This window comes from Mytilus edulis, chromosome 3 (genome assembly GCF_963676685.1).
Source record: "Mytilus edulis chromosome 3, xbMytEdul2.2, whole genome shotgun sequence".
Lineage (NCBI taxonomy): Eukaryota > Metazoa > Mollusca > Bivalvia > Mytilida > Mytilidae > Mytilus > Mytilus edulis.
In genome coordinates, this window is record NC_092346.1 from 59,539,387 (window position 1) to 59,559,046 (window position 19,660).

General features: G+C 32.4%; 1 protein-coding gene across 1 annotated transcript; it reads right to left on the minus strand.

The window, feature by feature from the left end:
* Positions 1–14: 14 nt before the first annotated feature.
* LOC139516954 (uncharacterized) lies at positions 15–13,322 on the minus strand. The gene is made up of 3 exons (XM_071307440.1): positions 12,766–13,322; positions 6,610–6,753; positions 15–1,179 (listed from the first exon to the last, which is right to left on the minus strand). The coding sequence occupies exons 1-3, from the start codon at positions 12,968–12,970 to the stop codon at positions 962–964; spliced, it is 567 nt and encodes a 188-aa protein (XP_071163541.1). The 5' UTR covers positions 12,971–13,322; the 3' UTR covers positions 15–961.
* Positions 13,323–19,660: the final 6,338 nt, after the last annotated feature.

Consider the following 19,660-nt stretch of genomic DNA (forward strand, 5'->3'; position numbering starts at 1 on the left):
GATTTTTTTAAACTAAAATGTCCTTAAATTATATTTTTATTCATACAATGAATAACATAACCCCATTAGAAAAATTGATTTAATCAACTTTTTTTTTAGTGAACATGTGAAAAAGTTCACCACACTGTTTTATTTTCTGTGTTCACAAGGTTTAAGTGAAATGGCGATACCCACCTAATACCAATTCGACTATGAGCTAGTGTCATCACCTGAGGGTATTAGATAAACTATTATAACCCTATGCAACCCGGCTAAGGAGAGCCTCGCATGAATGTAAAAAAAAACAAACCCACCCAATTTTAAAATAGGAACAAATTCAATAATATTTTTAAAAGTACATCTAGTATATTGCATCTATGTTTCAAAACAGCGTCTGGTTATGATAACCATTTACATATTTAATTTTGTCTATTGCATCAAATGATTAAACCTTATTTTTATACAGCATCCATAAATCGATGTCTATATGCTATAATACACCACCAGTTGTTGCCAAGGTTATCACATTCTACATGTTAACTGAAACATGTCTTTATGAACCAATACCTGGGGCTCGATACAGGGTTTATGTTTTCTTATCGACACTCATCATTCATAGAAATGTCAAATGTAATTTGCATTTTCATTTGTTTTTCAAAGCTGATTCATTCCTAGTCATATGTAAATTTAGTTAAAACAATTATCAGGTAATCGTTTTTACATATAATGCACAGTTTATCTTGTACATGTTGCTAGTTGTAGGCGTTAAAGTTTTCACATTATTTTCGTTATTTTCTCAGATTTGTAGCAAAAGATGTTGCGGTAACTAGGGGGGGGGGGGGGGGTCAAATATATTTTGAGCTCGTATGAAACGTCCTTGAAATATTGCAAAATAACTTATGAATTTGACTGAAAAATCATACATCATCTAGAAGAGTTAAAAACTAAAAATGTTTTCAAGACACTATTAAAATCTTGCAGCTTATCTGACGGTGACAGTTCTTGTAGTTGTAACTGTTCGGACGGTGCTTGCGCCACCAGTAGTTGTTCGACCAATCACTATAATCCTCCGTTCAGGGATAAGGAGTATGCCAGCGATTACCGCCAGTATCCCAGCAATGACACAAAGATAGAAGGCCCAGCTTAGATTACTATCATATTCAGACGCCCAGCAAATCACTCCTATAAACGCACAGGCAGCTGTAAATAAATGATAAAAATTAGAAAACTGAAAACAGTAATTCAGCAAGAGAAAATGCATCGTGTAATCTTCTATATAATTACGGATTGGGTTAAAAATCCGACAAAATCCTCTTGGTCATTTTATTATACTACAATGTACATGTTTGACCATTTACACTGTCAGTATATGTTAAATTGTTTGGTCATTTATACAAAGATGTCGTTAAAGAAATTGGATACACTGCATTTATCATGAATTTTATTAACAAATGGTCAAATCACCGAAATACCCACCTCCTAAATTATTGAAAACTGTCATTTTGCTTCGACAATAAAATGTTGGAGTAAATGTAATACACTAACACCCCATCAACCTTTAATAAGAGCGCCCTCATACGTGTATCTTATACATACTTCTGGTTGGGAATCATATTTTTAAAATGGTTTTAGATTAAATCAACGTTCTATAATAGTTAATTACCGGAATAATTTTATGTAAATTGCTTCCATTTATATACAGTATTATCCTTAATATACATGTCTTACATTTAAGGATAAAGTTATTAAAATAAGTCTAAAAAATATGTCCAACAACAGAAAATGAAGTTGACATAATGACAAGATTAACTGAAAGTAGTTTAATAATAAAAAAAAACTTAACTAAGAAGGAGGTTACCATATCGATCCGAGTTCCCCTTTTACTGCAATAACTTTTTAGTTTCTATACATGAAGGAATAGATATACAGATGTACATGTATAAAAGTGTTCCAGAATAATTGTTTAAAGTTTTGTGATAGTGACAAAATTGGCACTTCAGTGGAAATAAACACACTGAACGTATTTTCTAGAATAGAAGAAGATACTAAGTTTACAACAAATAGGAAATTTAAAATAAATTTTAAATGCACTTAAGGTGATAAACTCAAATGAACAAAATATCAACAAAACAAATTATTGATTACACTTTCTTTTCTTGTGTTTTATCATAATATCAAGAGTTTAGAAGCCGGTATCCACTTTGAAAAATGTATCCCCCCCCCATATAAAAGTTTCTCTTCTTTTTTTGCTGGTCACTTTCAGAAGTTTAATTGCCCCACACTTTTTAACAACAGCTACGCCACAGCACTATTGAAACGCATCAGCTAAGTTAATGTCATTCAGTAATGAATTTGTTCTCACGCCAAAAAAAATTAACAATCTGATTATTAAAGTTACAAAATTATCAAAAAAGGTTCTACAGTAGCTAGGACATACGTGTAATGTTCTTGGTCCTGATATCTGTCTCATCAGTAATCATCAGTTAGAATGATCTAAATTGGAACCGTTTCTGACGCTGTTCCACCGTTAATTACAGGAATGTTACACATCAGTTGTTACTGAGTATGATGATATAGTTATTCAACATTGTGTTTGTTATAACCGTTGCCATGGGAACATAGGGTATAGTAGAGTATTTATAAGTGGATTCACAGCTGCTCTCCTGATAGCTTTTGCTGGTACATTGATGTTATAGTTAGTAAGCACGGGTTGTACCGTACAAGTCCTTGGGAAAAAGATACAAATAATTCGAAAAATAATAATTTCCATAAACAAGTAAAGTTAACCCTTCTCTCAAAACCTTGCGGGAAAATATACAGAAAGAGGGCACGTTGGGCAATGTTGGTTAGAAAGATAACATTTTAACTTGCAACCTCCCCATTCGGACCCTCGAAAGTTTTTGCACGGAAGCCATAATTAATATATGTTTTTTTTTCAGTTCATTAATATGTTTTGGAGTTTAATATGAAGTCCATTTTCACAAGAACCCCACTTTTTCTAACACTTATTTATTAAATATCAATAACTGAACACAGTTGAACGCAAGGTATTAGCAGTGGCATTAAATGGTAAAATACAAATTATAAATAGGAACTTTTTGGAAGTCATCTAGTCTTGCATGTATGGAGGTTACTTTTTTTAAATTTAAATCATGTACTTTCATTGTTCGAAGATGATGAAATTATTTTTGTCTTAACCCTCACATAGCTTATGTTGATAACCAGACCGTGGACAACATTAAAACAATATATCTAATTGTAATGTGACAAATTTGAAAGTCATACTAGAAATAGACAGATCAAAGATTGAAGGATGTTCGCTTGTAACCTTTTGGAATTTTTTGTCAGATTTTCGGAATCCTCAGGTTTTATCTATTAGTATTTTAATGCCTTAACAATATTTGCCCATTCACCCCCTTTTTTCTTTTTATAAATCTTTTACTTGTATAATTATAAGCCATCTGTAAAAAACTAAAATCGTTTAATAGTTTTTGAGAACTTAAACTTGTCAATGATAAAGCATGACAAACCAAGAGACCATTTTCCCGCCAAAAAATTCAATGACTATTTTTTTTTTATGTCCTCCCCCTTTTTATAAGGTTTGCATTAAGGTTTTTTTATTGTCAATTATACGTCAGTCATTTGAACAAACATATTCAACAAACACCAACATCAATATAATGTGTTAGTTGGTTTATATGGTGGAAACTGTCTGGTATGATCAGATTCACAGGCGCTTGGATATATGATACAGATATTTTTATTTTGTTGTTGATTAGATTATTTAATTTTCTATATTTATTATACATATCTATCACTTCTGTGCATGTCTCACCTAGTTTCGAGTGATTGAAACGACCCAGAGAAAACACCAAATTTTACCATCCATATATATAGATCCCCGATCGTGCAAGGACTGTAAAGCCAGTCAATGTCGTTAAAAACTTCCGTTTGTTGTATATAGATCAGACCGTGGACATTGACACCAGTATATATCACCAACCACAAGTATAACTTACCCTCGATAAAACTGATGACGATACATGCTAGAATGAGATCAGACCGTGGACATTGACACCAGTTTATCACCAACCACAGTATAAAGTATAACTTACCCGTGATAAAACTGATGATGATGCATGCCAGAATGAGATCAGACCGTGGACATTGACACCAATATATCACCAACCACACTGTGATAGTAATAAGTATAACTTACCTGAGATAAAACTGATGATGATACATGATAGAATGAGATCAAACCGTGGACATTGACAGTAACACCAGTATACCACAAACCTACGGAAGCGTATTAGCGCCACACATTTTTATTTTTTTATTTTTCTTCCTATGTTTGCGTTATAACGCAAACCTTTGCGTTATAACGCAAACATTTGCGTTATAACGCAAACCTTTGCGATATAACGCAAACCTTTGCGTTATAACGCAAACCTTTTGCGTTATAACGCAAACCTTTGCGATATAACGCAAACCTTTGCGTTACAACGCAAACCTTTTGCGTTATAACGCAAACCTTTGCGATATAACGCAAACCTAAACCTTTGCGATATAACGCAAACCTTTGCGTTATAACGCAAACCTTTGCGTTATAACGCAAACCTTTGCGTTATAACGCAAACATTTGCGATATAACGCAAACCTTTGCGATATAACGCAAACCTTTGCGATATAACGCAAACCTTTGCGTTATAACGCAAACCTTTGCGATATAACGCAAACCTTTGCGTTATAACGCAAACATCTTTATTTCAATTATTCATTAAGTTTTGTATATATGTCCGTCTGTCATTCATTTCGGATGTGATTTACTAGTAGATAAAAAAAGAAACATACATACAAGGCCAAATCATTATAATAAATATGCATAGGAATAATGGAATAATTGAAGTGCAATTATACATAAATTAAGACTGATTTGTGCATCAGAAAAGTATATAATTTAACAAGAAAATAGATATAGTATATAGTCATATTAAAATTGAAAGATCAAAAATAATGTCATACAATTGTGAAACCTCCAAGTCAAATAGACAAAATGATCTTTCTGCTTTAAAATGAATTATTAATAAGGAAACATTTTTTTTAAATCTCAGAATATGATCAAGATTCTTTGATAGAAAGTCATTGAATTTTCATTTCAATATAATGAAGTATTTTTAAGATGCTTGGGTAGCAATTTGAATAGAGAGAACATAATTTTATTAATGAAACATCTTCATTCTATACATTTATTGCCAAAGGGTAGCTTGTTTGAATGTAACCTACTTTACACAGTTCTCAAACGAGAGCTTACTTTGGAAGTATATTTATATTCGGTTATAGCTATATTAGCAGGGTTGATTTTTTTTTTAGGTATAACCTCAATTTACTCAATTTTCTTTGTAATATATATACTAGTAGTAACTTGGATATCGTTTTTGGGGACCTTATAGTTTGTTGTTTAGTGTGAGCCAATGCTCCGTGTTGAAGACCGTAATTCGGCCTATGATGGTTTACTTTTACGAATAGTGACTTAGATGGAGAGTTTTCTTATTGGCACTCAAACCACATCTTCTTATATTATTATGCTCATTATTAGTCATTGATATGATCTAATTATTCAAGTAGTTTACTTTGCAATTACTACAAAGGTGATAAATTTTATTATATCCAGCCTCCTCCATTAATAACTACTATTTCCTTTGAATCTTAAATAAGAAATAAGATAAAACAAATGTTTGCGTTATATCGCAAAGGTTTGCGTTATAACGCAAAGGTTTGCGTTATATCGCAAAGGTTTGCGTTATATCGCAAAGGTTTGCGTTATAACGTAAAGGTTTGCGTTATAACGCAAAGGTTTGCGTTATAACGCAAAGGTTTGCGTTATAACGCAAAGGTTTGCGTTATATCGCAAAGGTTTGCGTTATATCGCAAAGGTTTGCGTTGTAACGCAAAGGTTTGCGTTATAACGCAAAAGGTTTGCGTTATATCGCAAAGGTTTGCGTTATAACGTAAAGGTTTGCGTTATAACGCAAAGGTTTGCGTTATAACGCAAAGGTTTGCGTTATAACGCAAAGGTTTGCGTTATATCGCAAAGGTTTGCGTTATATCGCAAAGGTTTGCGTTGTAACGCAAAGGTTTGCGTTATAACGCAAAAGGTTTGCGTTATATCGCAAAGGTTTGCGTTATAACGCAAAGGTTTGCGTTATAACGCAAACATAGGAAGAAAAATAAAAAAAAAAATGTGTGGCGCTAATACGCTTCCGTACAAACCACAGTATAAAGTATAACTTACCCGTGATAAAACTGATGATGATGCATGCCAGAATGAGATCAGACCGTGGACATTGACACCAGGGTTGAGTTCAATATCGTAGCAGCTACGTAGACGTAGCTGCTATCAATATCTATGTAACAACTAGTCTAGCTATACGTTCAATAGGCAAAATCTACGTAGCACTACGTAGCCGCTACGACATTGAACGCAACCCAGTTATCACCAATCACAGTATAAAGTATTACTTACCCGTGATAAAACTGATGATGATGCATGCCAGAATGAGATCAGACCGTGGACATTGAAACCAGTATATCACCAACCACACTGTGACAGTATTTAGTATAACTTACCCGTGATAAAACTGATGATGATACATGCTAGAATGAGATCAGACCGTGGACATTGACACCAGTATATCAACAACAGAATCAACAGGACAACAAACAGAATCACTGCTATGGCAGAAAATGCTCTTGCAGCCCCAAGTGCTGTACCTGTAAAAAAACAAATTGTTTATTAAAATAATCATGATTTAATTATGTTAATTTTACAGTACGACTTTTTTCAATTGAATTAGGACTTAGAATTGAATAATGAGAAGATAGGCCACTTTTTTTCAATGCTCTTTTTTTTTTATGAATTATAGCTTGAACAGCTGATACCTGTGTAAATGATGTTGAAATTGGTATATAGCCTATGTTGAAGGATTGTATCCAGTCATGCATATGCAAATTCACAATAAAACTGCGAAATAATCACAGCATTGTGAAAGTAAATGGGGATTTTTTTTTAAATAAACAGCTGCTCTTAGAACACGTGCTACGCCCTTATTGTGCATATTGAAATTGTTGCAAGAATAAAATGGGATATTTCGAATGCATTTAATTTATTAAAGCAAATAAAATGCCAGCTCTATAGGAAAACACGCCTGAAAATTAAGGTATATAGGGGGGGGGGGAATCTGAGACAAGTGCCTGTGCTGATATCGTTTAGATCAAACAGTTTGTTCAAAAGTTCCAACAGTAAAGAAAAGTTTCAACCATATCAATCAAAGCAAACAGAAGTCATGGTACCGTACTCACAATACTGTAAAATTTGGGAGAAATAATTTTAGGAATGCTTGAGTTAGTGCACGATTTGTAAAAATAAAATCGAAGGATCAAAGTTCCGTAACTCTGGCATGGCAATCAAAAATTAAAAAAAAGTAAACAAAGGGAGCTTTCTTCCGTTAATTCCAATTGGTGTAACAGTTATATGACAATTGGTTAAATTGAATTTGAGATATCGTTCGAAGTGTTGACGGACGGACAGACATTGTTTTACCATAATATACAATTATGACCCGCTGAGGAAATGAACCATGAACAGTTGGTGCAAGTTAAATTTAAAAACACAACATTCAAGCTTGATAATCTTTGAATTGGGATTGTAATAAAAATTTGACATAATATAGGTTTTAGACACAAAATAAATGTGGTCAAAGATCTTAAAAATTTGAAATAGGAGATTTATTTACCTAGTAAGGTCTGATATCCAAAATCCAACATCATAGTTAGATTCAGCAAAGAAAAAACACAAAAAAGGGCCGATTTTGGCCTCAAATTTCAGGTTCATCTAACGAAAGATTTTGTACACTTTTTAAACACTTAAGTGTCTATTTCAATTGATTCAATTAGTTTAGGTGAAAGATTTTAACTGATTTTAAGTCATGAAAAAACGCTCCGATTCAAGCTTAAATGTAAACCAGATGCTCCGCAGGGCGCAGCTTTATACGACCGCAGAGGTTGAACCCTGAACGGTTGGGGCAAGTATGGACACAACATTCAAGCTGGATTCAGCTCTAAATTTGGATTGTGATTTATTTAAATAGTTGACACAGCATAGGTTTTGGACACAGAATGAATGTGGTCTAATGAACTTAAAATAATGTTTTTGTCTTTGAGCAATCACTATGCTGTTGAATATTAATCCTCTCAAAAAAAGTTTGAAGAAATTTTCTTTTTATTTATGAAATCTGAAATGAGAAAAATTTAACCCCCCCCCCCCCACCCCACCATTTTTTTTTTCACATCCCCCTTTCCCTTTTTTCAAAACTGATCTCAATTCAAATTTCTAATGGAGTTTGCAACAATAACTACTCATTTAAATACATCATAAAATATTAAAATGTAACAAAAAGTGATTGTTATCACTGAATGGTAAAGATTGTTTTAATTTATCAGTTGGTAGTAAAAGTGAATATACATTGTGTATTGTATAAAACAATGATTTAAGTTGATTCAACTACTATTCTGGACAAAGAAAGATAACTCCAATCAATTGAAAATTTCTTGCTATTGCACAATATTGTGCAATTAGATATTTCTTGCTATTAGGCAATACTGTGCAATTGAAAATATTTGCTATTGCACAATACTGTGCAATTGAAGATTTCTTGCTATTGCGCAATACTGTGCAATTGAAAATTTCTTGCTATTGCACAATACTGTGCAATTGAAGATTTCTTGCTATTGCTGAATACTGTGCAATTGAAAATTTCTTGCTATTGAACAATACTTAATATAATAATTTTGGATCCTGATTTGAACCAACTTGAAAACTTGGCCCATAATCAAAAATCTAAGTACATGATTAAATTCAGCATATCAAAAAATCCAAAGAATTCAATTTTTATTAAAATCAAACTTACATTTGTAGTTTAATTTTGGACCCTTTGGTATTTAATGCAGACCAATTAGAAAATGGGACTAAAAATTAAGAATCTACATACACAGTTAGATTTGGCATATCAAAGAACCCCAATTATTCAATTTTTGATGAAATCAAACAAAGTTTAATTTTGGACCCCGATTTGGACCAACTTGAAAACTGGGCCAATAATCAAAAATCTAAGTACATTTTTAGATTCAGCATATCAAAGAACCCCAAGGATTCAATTTTTGTTAAAATCAAACTAAGTTTAATTTTGGACCCTTTGGACCTTAATGTAGACCAATTGGAAAACGGGACCAAAAATTAAGAATCTACATACACAGTTAATTCCGGCATATCAAAGAACCCCAATTATTCAATTTTTGATGAAATCAAACAAAGTTCAATTTTGGACCCTTTGGGCCCCTTATTCCTAAAAACCTGTTGGGACCAAAACTCCCAAAATCAAACCCAACCTTCCTTTTATGGTCATAAACCTTGTGTTTAAATTTCAAAGATTTCTATTTACTTATACTAAAGTTATGGTGCGAAAACCAAGAATAATGCTTACTTGGGCCCCTTTTTGGCCCCTTATTCCTAAACTGTTAATACCTCAACTCCCAAAATCAATCCCAACCTTCCTTTTGTGGTCATAAACCTGGTGTTTATATTTCATTGATTTCTATTTACTTATACTAAAGTTATTGTGCGAAAACCAAGAATAATGCTTATTTGAGCCCTTTTTGGCCCCTAATTCCTACACTGTTTGAACTAAAACTCCCAAAATCAATCCCAACCTTCCTTTTGTGGTCATAAACCTTGTGTCAAATTTCATAGATTTCTATTTACTTAAACTAAAGTTATAGTGCGAAAACCAAGAACATGCTTATTTGGGCCCTTTTTGGCCCCTAATTCCTAAAATTTTGGGACCAAAACTCCCAAAATCAATCCCAACCTTCTTTTTGTGGTTATAACCTTGTGTTAAAATTTCATAGATTTCTATTCACTTTTACTAAAGTTAGAGTGCGAAAACTAAAAGTATTCGGACGACGACGCAAGACGACGCAGGACGACGACGCCAACGTGATAGCAATATACGACGAAAAATTAAAATTTTTGCGGTCGTATAAAAATCTATCAAAAGCCAAAAAACGTCACTTTTCAGATGTTTTTTGTCAAAAATGTAAGTGGCCGCATCCGTGTTTATCCTCAACCTTTATATATGTTGTGTATTATCATCCAATACAACTTACAGTTCAATATTATGAACGAACACGAATGTAGCCACTTCCATTTAAGACGGAAACCGTTTAAAATTTAACTAAAATGTTAAAATTGTGATGATTTTAGTAATTTAGCATGAGTTAATGATGCTAGTACCCGATATATGTGCATTGCCCATATTTATTTAGCAGAAGCATTTCTTTCCAGTAAATAGCTAAAAGATTACATTTCACAATTTTGTAAACCTGCTATATTTTGGGGCCAAAAAGGGGTCTTACTGAACCTACTCCTTTAATTTTAGTTGAAATCAAACAAACATTAATTTTGGACCCTTCAAACCTAAATATGGACTCATTTGAAAACAGATAAAATAAAAATATCTTAATGCACTGTCTGGAAAGAAGCGGAGCTTTATCTATATTTAATTACTACATCACAGATGTTGGTCAAATCTGTGACGTCAAACTCCCGCCAAATGCCAAGTTAGGCAGCAACCATTTGATTTTCGGTAAAAAACAATTTTTTTCTTTCAATTTTAGCATTACATATAGTGGTAGCTGAGGGTGTTACAAACAATTTTTTTTTTCAGAATTCAAAACAAATTATTTTTTTCTCCAAAAACTGGAAACTTTTTTTTCCAAAAAAAACCATAGCCCCCCCCCCCCCCCCCCCCCCCCCCCCAGAAAATCAAATGGTTGCTGCCTTAGTGTTGGGCAGTTCAAATATAATGCAAAATTTACAATATTAGAGCATCAAAGACACAAAGTGTGTGGTTCTATTGATATAGTAATGGTATCAGACCACTCCTGGGGTGTTCCCAGTGGAATATTTGTGTTTATATTGACTTTATAGGGGTTCTAAGGGGGAAATTCAGTTTTTAGGTCATTTCTCAGAACAATTTTTCATGAGAATTGTAAGGAAAAAATTAAAATAGAAACTTAATGGGTACCCCCTTTGGCTTGACTTTGATATATATGATTAAAGGGTGTATTTTCTATAATACCGTGTCCCAGTTTTTGAACAATTTGTTTCTAAATGAATTTATAGGTCTCCAAAGAGGAAAGGTAAAATGAGGTTTGGCACCAAGCAGTTAAATCAATATATCGTCTTACTTGAGGCATATGTCAAAAATCTAAGACACAGTTTTGGAGATTGTATATGGTTGATTAAAGGGATGAAAACAAATTTTCACTACCATTTGACATGAATGTGCCATTTTCATCAATGTTGGAAGACCACTTTTTTGGCAATGTATATATCCTGCCATATCACATGTTTCAGTACTTGTTGCTTTATAAAAGAGAAATAATAAATATGAAAAATTTGGGGAAAAAACCACAAAAATTATGGAAAAAAAGTTTGGCCCCCCCAAAATATAATTTTTGAAAAATTTTGAAGAAACAAAAATTTAAACCCCCCAAAAAATCTGAACCCCAACTTTTGTTAACCCTCTCAATTTTTTTTTATATTTTGAAGATTATTTCCTTTACAAAAAATGAACAATTTCAGAGAATTCCATAAACTTAACACATTTTGTTATCTGGAAACTATAAAAATGTTTGTTTTAGCCCTTTTTTGAACCTTAGTTTATAAAAGTTTGGGACAACAACAACCAAACTAATCCCAGCCTTCCCTTTGTAGTATGGAACCTTGTAGTACAAATCCAGATAGAGCTGCAGCATACACTTAAACACAGTTATTGTCTGAAAACCAGAAAAATGCTCGTTTTTACCCCCCTTTTCGCTCTTTATTTCTGAACGATCGGGGTAATTACCCCCAAACTCAACCTCTGCCTTCTCTTTTAGATATTGAACCTTGTGGTACAATTTCAGAGAGATCCATTCGCTTACACACAAGTTTTTGTCTGTAAACTACAAAAATGCTTGTTTTTGGCCCCCTTTTGGTCCCCAATTCCTATACTGTTAGTACCATAACCCCCACAATCCATCCCAACCTACCTTTAGTTTCATTGAACCTTCTGGTAAAATTGTATAGAGATCCATTCATTTAAACTCAAGTTATTGGCCGGAAACCGACTGTGTCTTCGGACGCGACGTCGATGCCAACGACGACATCATATCATTACAAGATTTTATTTTTTTTTAGGTCATATACAAATTATTATAGGGTATACAGTACCCAATTACAGGTAAATAAATAAAGTGTTGAACAGACTGCATTTTTCATACAGAATTTTCAAAATCGTTGCATTCATCTGCAACTTAATTACAAAAGATTTTGCCTCCTGTTTGTTCTAAGAAAATGAGAATTGAATTTCAAGGGTTCTTTATCAAACTTAATATTATTCTTTGGTGGTTTTCTTTTTCTTTCGCGAGATGGGTATGTGCACCAAAGGCGGATTTAGGGGGTAGGGGTCCGGGTCCCCCCTTTTGTGTAAAAATTTTGGTTGGTTATATAGAGAATCACTGAAGCTTGACGGGAGCGGCCCCCTCTTAGCAGTCAGTCTGGATCCGCCACTGTGCACAGGTGCATATTAAAGCAACGAGATAACATAAGGATACTAAGTAAAACAATAGTAGTCTGTTTTAAATATTCATAAATTTATATTACAATATAAATGCAAATCTTACTTATAATGCCGTATTTGGAGCATCGATCACCATGGCGTAATGGTTTATATTGGTCACTGCATTGCTGCCACAAACCAATATTTGTATCTCCATATCTGTTATCCCACGATTGCCAGTACGGAGAGGCAAATCCAATAACTTCGAATACTAATCCAACACAAATAAGTGCAAAAGCAACTTTAAAATACACCGAAACAATAAACATTTTGTAATTTAACTTTCAAATTAATATCGAAGACTTGTTGCACACAACACAAATGCTCTAAGAAGGATGAATAAATTATGCAGCTTTTGTGGGACGCTGAGCAAGATGCTGTCGAGGCACAACACAGGAAACACTGTGTCTTAAATGTTTGTCAAACAAAAAGTGTCGTCTGCTAGTAAATTGATTAATGTAACACCTATGTTGTCGGGAAAGAAAAATGTCGCTATATTTCAAAATAATATTTCATGGATGTATGAATATGTGTATGTTCTATCAAGGATAGGTGGAAAAAATAAAATACAGCTTTGAAGCATATTTAAATATCGAGGCACATTAAGGGTTAATCTATCATCAAACGCCCTAAAATGTTTGATGTATGACTAACAAAAACAGTTCATTCACACTATTACGGAAAATAAAGTGTAGTTGTTAATATTTTCTGACGCCCATGTCATATACTTATATTAGTATGTAATCTGAAGAAGAAAAAATGCCTCGTTGGATAGTGTTTCTTTTTTGTAATTTCTAGTTACTTAAGTTTTAGAGAAGCAATTATTGAAATTTTAGTTTCTTTTTACTTTATTTTCTCAAATTTAATATTTTATTATAACCTGAAAATATTAAGCTGGAAAACAAAAAATATTAAGCTGGAAAACAAAGTACTTAATTAAGAACAAATACTTGTATTCCATGACAAATTTATACTTGTTTTGCCAATCTGTGCAAGAATCAGGCAGAAAAACAAAAACCCACTCAGGTTAAAAATCATTGATTTATAATAAATTGTAAAATTGTACAAACATATAATATTCGTTTCCTTCTCCTGTTCTCGTAATTCAAGATATAATTTGGTTGAAATGAACTAGAAATGAACAATTAATTCCGTAATTTTCTATCATTCCAACCAAAAGTTATCAAGAGATTTCTAGAACTACGTACCTGACCACCAGAAAAGAAAGACCTACGTTTTCTAAACTGGGACGAGGATAACTTCAAAATTGGATAGTACGGTCGGTGGTTTTTTTTTTGGTCATGTTTTGAAAGTTTTCTAAATAACTTGATTCTTACAAAAAGACTGGCACTTTAAAACAATGATACATTGATGCTGCCTGTAGTAGTGTTTAATCACTATTATTACTATTTTCAAATAAAAAAAAATATGTACTAGATGTCATCCATTTATATATTTAGGTGATTTCAAATTGTAAGTTTTATAAAGTCCTAACTGTTCTTAAAAACTTTATGACCAAACTCAAAACTCATCGATAAAATACAACATTTACATTATCTCTCCTTTAACCTTCAAGTTGCTTCACAAATAATTATCTGATTATTCTGCATACAATATTAGTCCTTCGAACATTGGCGTATTATGGTTACGGGTACGGGGTATAGCTATGTCCGTCCGTCCATTCGTCAACACTCCGTACGTAACAACTCAAATAAGCTTTAACCAATTCTCATACAACTTAAACAGAACATTGGAATTGACGAAGATCAACTCCCTTTCGATTTTTCAAATGTTTTTCTATTAGTTTTTCCTGAGTTAAGGACCTTTGACCCTAAGATTTATGGCAACGTTTAACAAATCGCTCACGAACTTAGTCATCCTCTAAACGTTACATTTGTATGTCGATTGATAAATTCGAAAGGAAGCTCCATATTTTATTTTTATTTTTGTTTCGGTTTGTAGTTCCAAAATAACGGAACTTAAACTGTTATATACAGGTTATTTTGCAATTAAACGCGCACTCATTACAGTATTCCTGGATTGATTTCCTAAAAACTTTAATTACTTTATTGAGGAGATTTTTTTGGATTTTTATAAAATCTCCGATTTGTCGCTGTAGAGTTATGGGACTTGAATTGCAAAATCTAAGTAAATTTGTTTGATTGATTCAGTATTGTTCGATTGGGTCAATATATGATTAGATGTCTTCAAAAAATCCTATTTTATTCTTGCGACACTTTAAATTTGAACAATAGGGGTGGATCATGTGGTCTTTGCACACCTGTAAATTGTGATTGTGGTCATGTTTACCTAAAAAAAAATATGGAAAATTCCGCGGAAAAAATAAGCATGCGTAGCAAAATATTAATACGTATTGGACATAAGTATGGACAATTTATTATTGTACATTTGAGATGATAAGGGTATTGCTCGTCGTGCAGTTTCCTATTGTGGATAGTGGTCTCATTCTAGTCATTGGCAATCATACCTCATATCAATAATTTTGCGATATAAATTTCTGAAATACGAATCAATAAAAACGAGCCTATTGGGAAATACGGTTTATTCCCGATTGTCCCACTTTTTAAAATTTTGGAGTTTTGATTGTCCCACATAAAAAGTTCTGATTGTCCCACATTAAGTAAAATGTTCTTAGATAAGGTTTACTCCTGGTTTGCCCACTTTTAATTCTATCAATTATCTATTAGTAAAGAAAACAAAAAAGACAAAAGGTTTAATGAGCATACAATTGTATAGTCTGTTCCAACTTAAGTATAATAGTATGAAATTCAAAACAGTGTAGCTGTGGCCATTGATTGACCCATCAAAATCATCCATTGACTGGGACAATTTACGTGAACGTTTGTCTGTAACAACCACTGTTCATGACGTACCTACGATAGACATTTAAACTGTGGGGTCAACAAAGGTTTCTTAACGCCTTTAATTATAAAATAATTCGAAAAATTAATCAGGAATAACCTTTGTGTTTTGATTTATATAATTGATATAAATCAAAATATCGTGTTATTTCTGATTAATTTTTCGAATTACTTTAAATTATTTAGGGGTTGAGAACCTTTGGTGACCCCATAGTTTAAGTGTCTTTAAAAAGTACATAGTGAGCATTGGTCGTTACATACAAACGTTCACCTAAATTGTCCCAGTCAATGAATGATTTTAATGTGTCAATCAATGGCCACAGCTACACTGTTTTGAATTTCATACTAATAGTTTGTAAGTGTTTTCTATATATTCAGGTTTTTTTTTGTTTTTTTTTTTTTTACAGAGGATGACCTTGAGGTCACTCCGATGTATTGTTATCGCTTAAATTTCCGTCATGCATACATTAGTCAAATTAGTTTTGGGTTTTCAACACCAGTGAAAAAAGTGCATTTTCATACCTGCGATTTCTGTTCTCCCGTTGTACGATGCTTCGACAAAATATGGGATCATTTCAGTTGTTGATTTAGCTTGGAGAAAATTTGACTGATTATATTTTAACAAATACGGTTTTATATGTTTAATTGGTGTTTAGGAAAGAGGTCAGGTGCTCTTGTTTATTCATAAAATTATCGTTCATTCATAAATTTATCGTAAAATAAAAATCACTACACAGCTTATACCCACAGGCGCTTGGGTGTATGATACAGATTTTTTTTTTGGATTTTTTTTTTGCTGATTAAAATATTCAATTTTCTATATTTATAATACATATTTATCACTTCTGTGCATGTCTCACCTAGTTTCGAGTGATTTAAACGACCCAGAGAAAATACCCAATTTTACTATCCATACTAAGAAACAGTATGGATAGTAAAATTGGATATTTTCTCTGGGTAAGCTGAAATATATATTTATTTTTTACATGTTAATGTCTTGTAAGATATTTTATTTCTGTCCCATTTTTCAACATTAGCGTCTCGAAAGGTGAAATGTTTTAACTGAATGGTTAATTTAAATTAATTATGAAAATTGTTGAAATTAAACCAATAAAAGTAATTAGTGCCCAGTTATAAACACTACCAGGGGATAATCCATAATAAACCCCAACTTTAGCCTGGTAAACTTGTTGTTTCCTTGTGAAATATAAAACATATTAAAAATGATTTTCTGCTTAAGTCTTTTATTGATATAAAGTCAAAACCTTCTTGCTTTTCACTAAACTATATATAACAACAAACCAGTGTATTCTCTACGACTATTATTATATAAGTATAATAGTCCAAGGTATACTGATTTCTTGCACTACAATATAATAGTTATTACGGTGAGGTTGAATTTCCGGTAATTTATTCATCATCCAAGCACGAACTTGTATCAGAAAAAAATTTCTCTGTAAATTAACCCCAGTTTTAGGTACTGTTGACCATCCACAAGAACCTGCGGTCATCCGATGTTCAGTACTTCAGTACTTTGATTTATATAGTGGGCAAACGGGCGCAGGACGTTTGCGCTTTTTTACCTGTAAAACGATAGGACATTTGCGCTTCAAATACTATGGACATTTGCGCTTTTAATTTTGATTCACCTGTATTAAATTGACCGGACATTTGCGCTTTTTACCTATAGTCGACTACCTGTAATCTTAATGAGAAGTAATCATTACGTAAATAAATTTAACTTACATGTATATTTGTCATTAGATAGTTCACATTTAAACAGTGAACATGGATTTTAAAGTTATAGTGACAAGTAAAGAAAAAAAATGTATATGTCTTGATGGATTTTTGTATCGTTTCGACCAAACCCTAAAAATTGGAGACCTTTCATGGAGATGTACTGTTAAAAACTGCAATGCAAGGATAAAAACAAATGTCCTATGTTTTGAAGCGCAAGTGTCCACAAAAAAAAGCGCAAATGTCCTATGAAAAAGCGCAAACGTCCCGTGCCGGGGCAAACCAGGATGACACCCTTAGATAAACAAGGTAAATGTTGTTTGTTTTGCTAAATAAACAAGAATTAATTATTGAACATTAAATCTTAATTTTAAAAGATATAAAATAATATTTTCATAAAACTATTATAAAGTATTAATTTTATAAAACAATATAGAAACAAATCATGTTTTTTTTTTCAAATCATTAGATAAAAACACTTTTAATTTAAAACTAATATTATATCTCTGATTTATGAAATATATCTACAATGTAACGTTATTTATAAAACGAATGCCAATACCATTAATTTAATAACATTTTCTCGATAAAGTTTTCAAAGAAATATAGAAATAATGCATGCAATTTAAAAAGGTATACACTCATTTACATTCTACTCTCTATCTGGGAACAGTATATCTAACAGTCAATGTATACGTTCCTGTCTCTATGCCAAATTGTTGATGGAGAAATGTTTCCACTAGTACCTTTTCAATTTTACTAGAGAAGTCAGAGGACATTTTTACAACATTCTCTGCGCTATTGAAGACTGCTAACACCTAATGTTAGATTCGCATGAACAATGCAACAACTTTCTTTATTGATAACGAAGCTGTCGTCTAAATTTGTACAAGATTTGTCTTTCAAATAATCATTATATTAGAGATTGTTTTACCAATATTCCTATTGTCTTTGCCATAAAGTGCAATCAACAAGACTCATCACCAACTATATAAAGAAGAACCAGACTACAATAAAAAATAAGAAGATGTAGTATGATTTCGAATGAGACAACTCTTCATCAGAGACCAAATGACACAAAAATTAACAATTATAGGTCACCATACGACCGTCAATAATGAGCAAAAACTAACGACCTAAATTATGTACTAAATAATGATCGAAAAACAAATATGTTACGCAGCAACAAACTACAACTACCAAATTATAGGCACCTGACTAAGGACAGGCAAATACAGATTGTAGCGGATTTAAACATATTTGAAGGCCCCGAACCTCCCAATAAACCGTAACAGTTTTAAAACAGTACAACATAAGAATTAACTATATAACTCAGTTGAAAAGGGCTTATCTCTTCAGATGGGTACACACAGTAATGCATGTAACCAAAATACAGAGTCGACGTGGACGGCCGCACTAATACAACAAAGACACTACATGTATATAAGTACAGATCTGAGAATACTCGCATTTTCTGACAGCTAGTTCAAAGCCAATAATAACTATTTTTTTTTAAATTATGCATCTAAGATTAAAATATGTAGATATTATATTTTTTCTCTCAATATTTTATAAGTTACATGAACTTATAAATTATTTAAAACAGAATTTAAGGTTGAAAATTACATTTGTAAAACTATTGCAGAGAAATATAGAAGTGCTTTTGCAAAATTTCGCTGTGGTGTTGCGCCCGTAAAAGTTGAAACGGGCCGGTTTTTGAATAAAAAAATAAGAGTATTAATATTGCAGAAGGAATTATCTGTTATTGCTCTAAATTGCTTATCAGACAGATTATTTTTAATGCTCATTCAATGATGTCCATTAAAAAGCTACATATTTGAGTTGCAATTGATTTTTTACAATACATTTTAATATATAATAGTGTTATACATGCTTAGTTTATTTCCCACCAGTTTTAATGATGACTTTAATGGCTTTAAAAATGCAAGTTACAAATTATAGCAATAAAGGAAAGAAATATTTCCGATTTTGACAAAAATTCTCAACGGTCGGGTCATTTTTTATGCAAACACAACTTTTATTATTTTTTTCAAATCTATATAAATGATTTATGCTTTTTGATAGGACATTTTTCCTTTTTTCAATGGACATTTGCGTTTTTATAAAGAGACATTTGCGCTTTTCTATATGACATTTGCGCGTTAGAAACGTCAGATATAATTTATGTGTTTTTTTAAGGTGGTACAATACACTACGGAACGGCTATCTCTGTAAAATAATCGCCTTTTAAGCTTCTCAATAGAGCTTTCTTACAAATTGACGAAAGGTACGTATGCTTGACGAATCATACGTAAGACTCGTTTAAGGGATCCTTTATTT

Coding starts and splice junctions, on each gene's coding strand:
- LOC139516954 (XM_071307440.1), bottom strand. CDS start 12,970: ATGTTTATTGTTTCGGTGTATTTTAAAGTTGCTTTTGCACTTATTTGT. Junction 6,754..12,765: donor CTCCAAATACGGCATTATAA/GTAAGATTTGCA, acceptor GTTTTTTTACAG/GTACAGCACTTGGGGCTGCA. Junction 1,180..6,609: donor CATCATCAGTTTTATCACGG/GTAAGTTATACT, acceptor ATTTATTTACAG/CTGCCTGTGCGTTTATAGGA.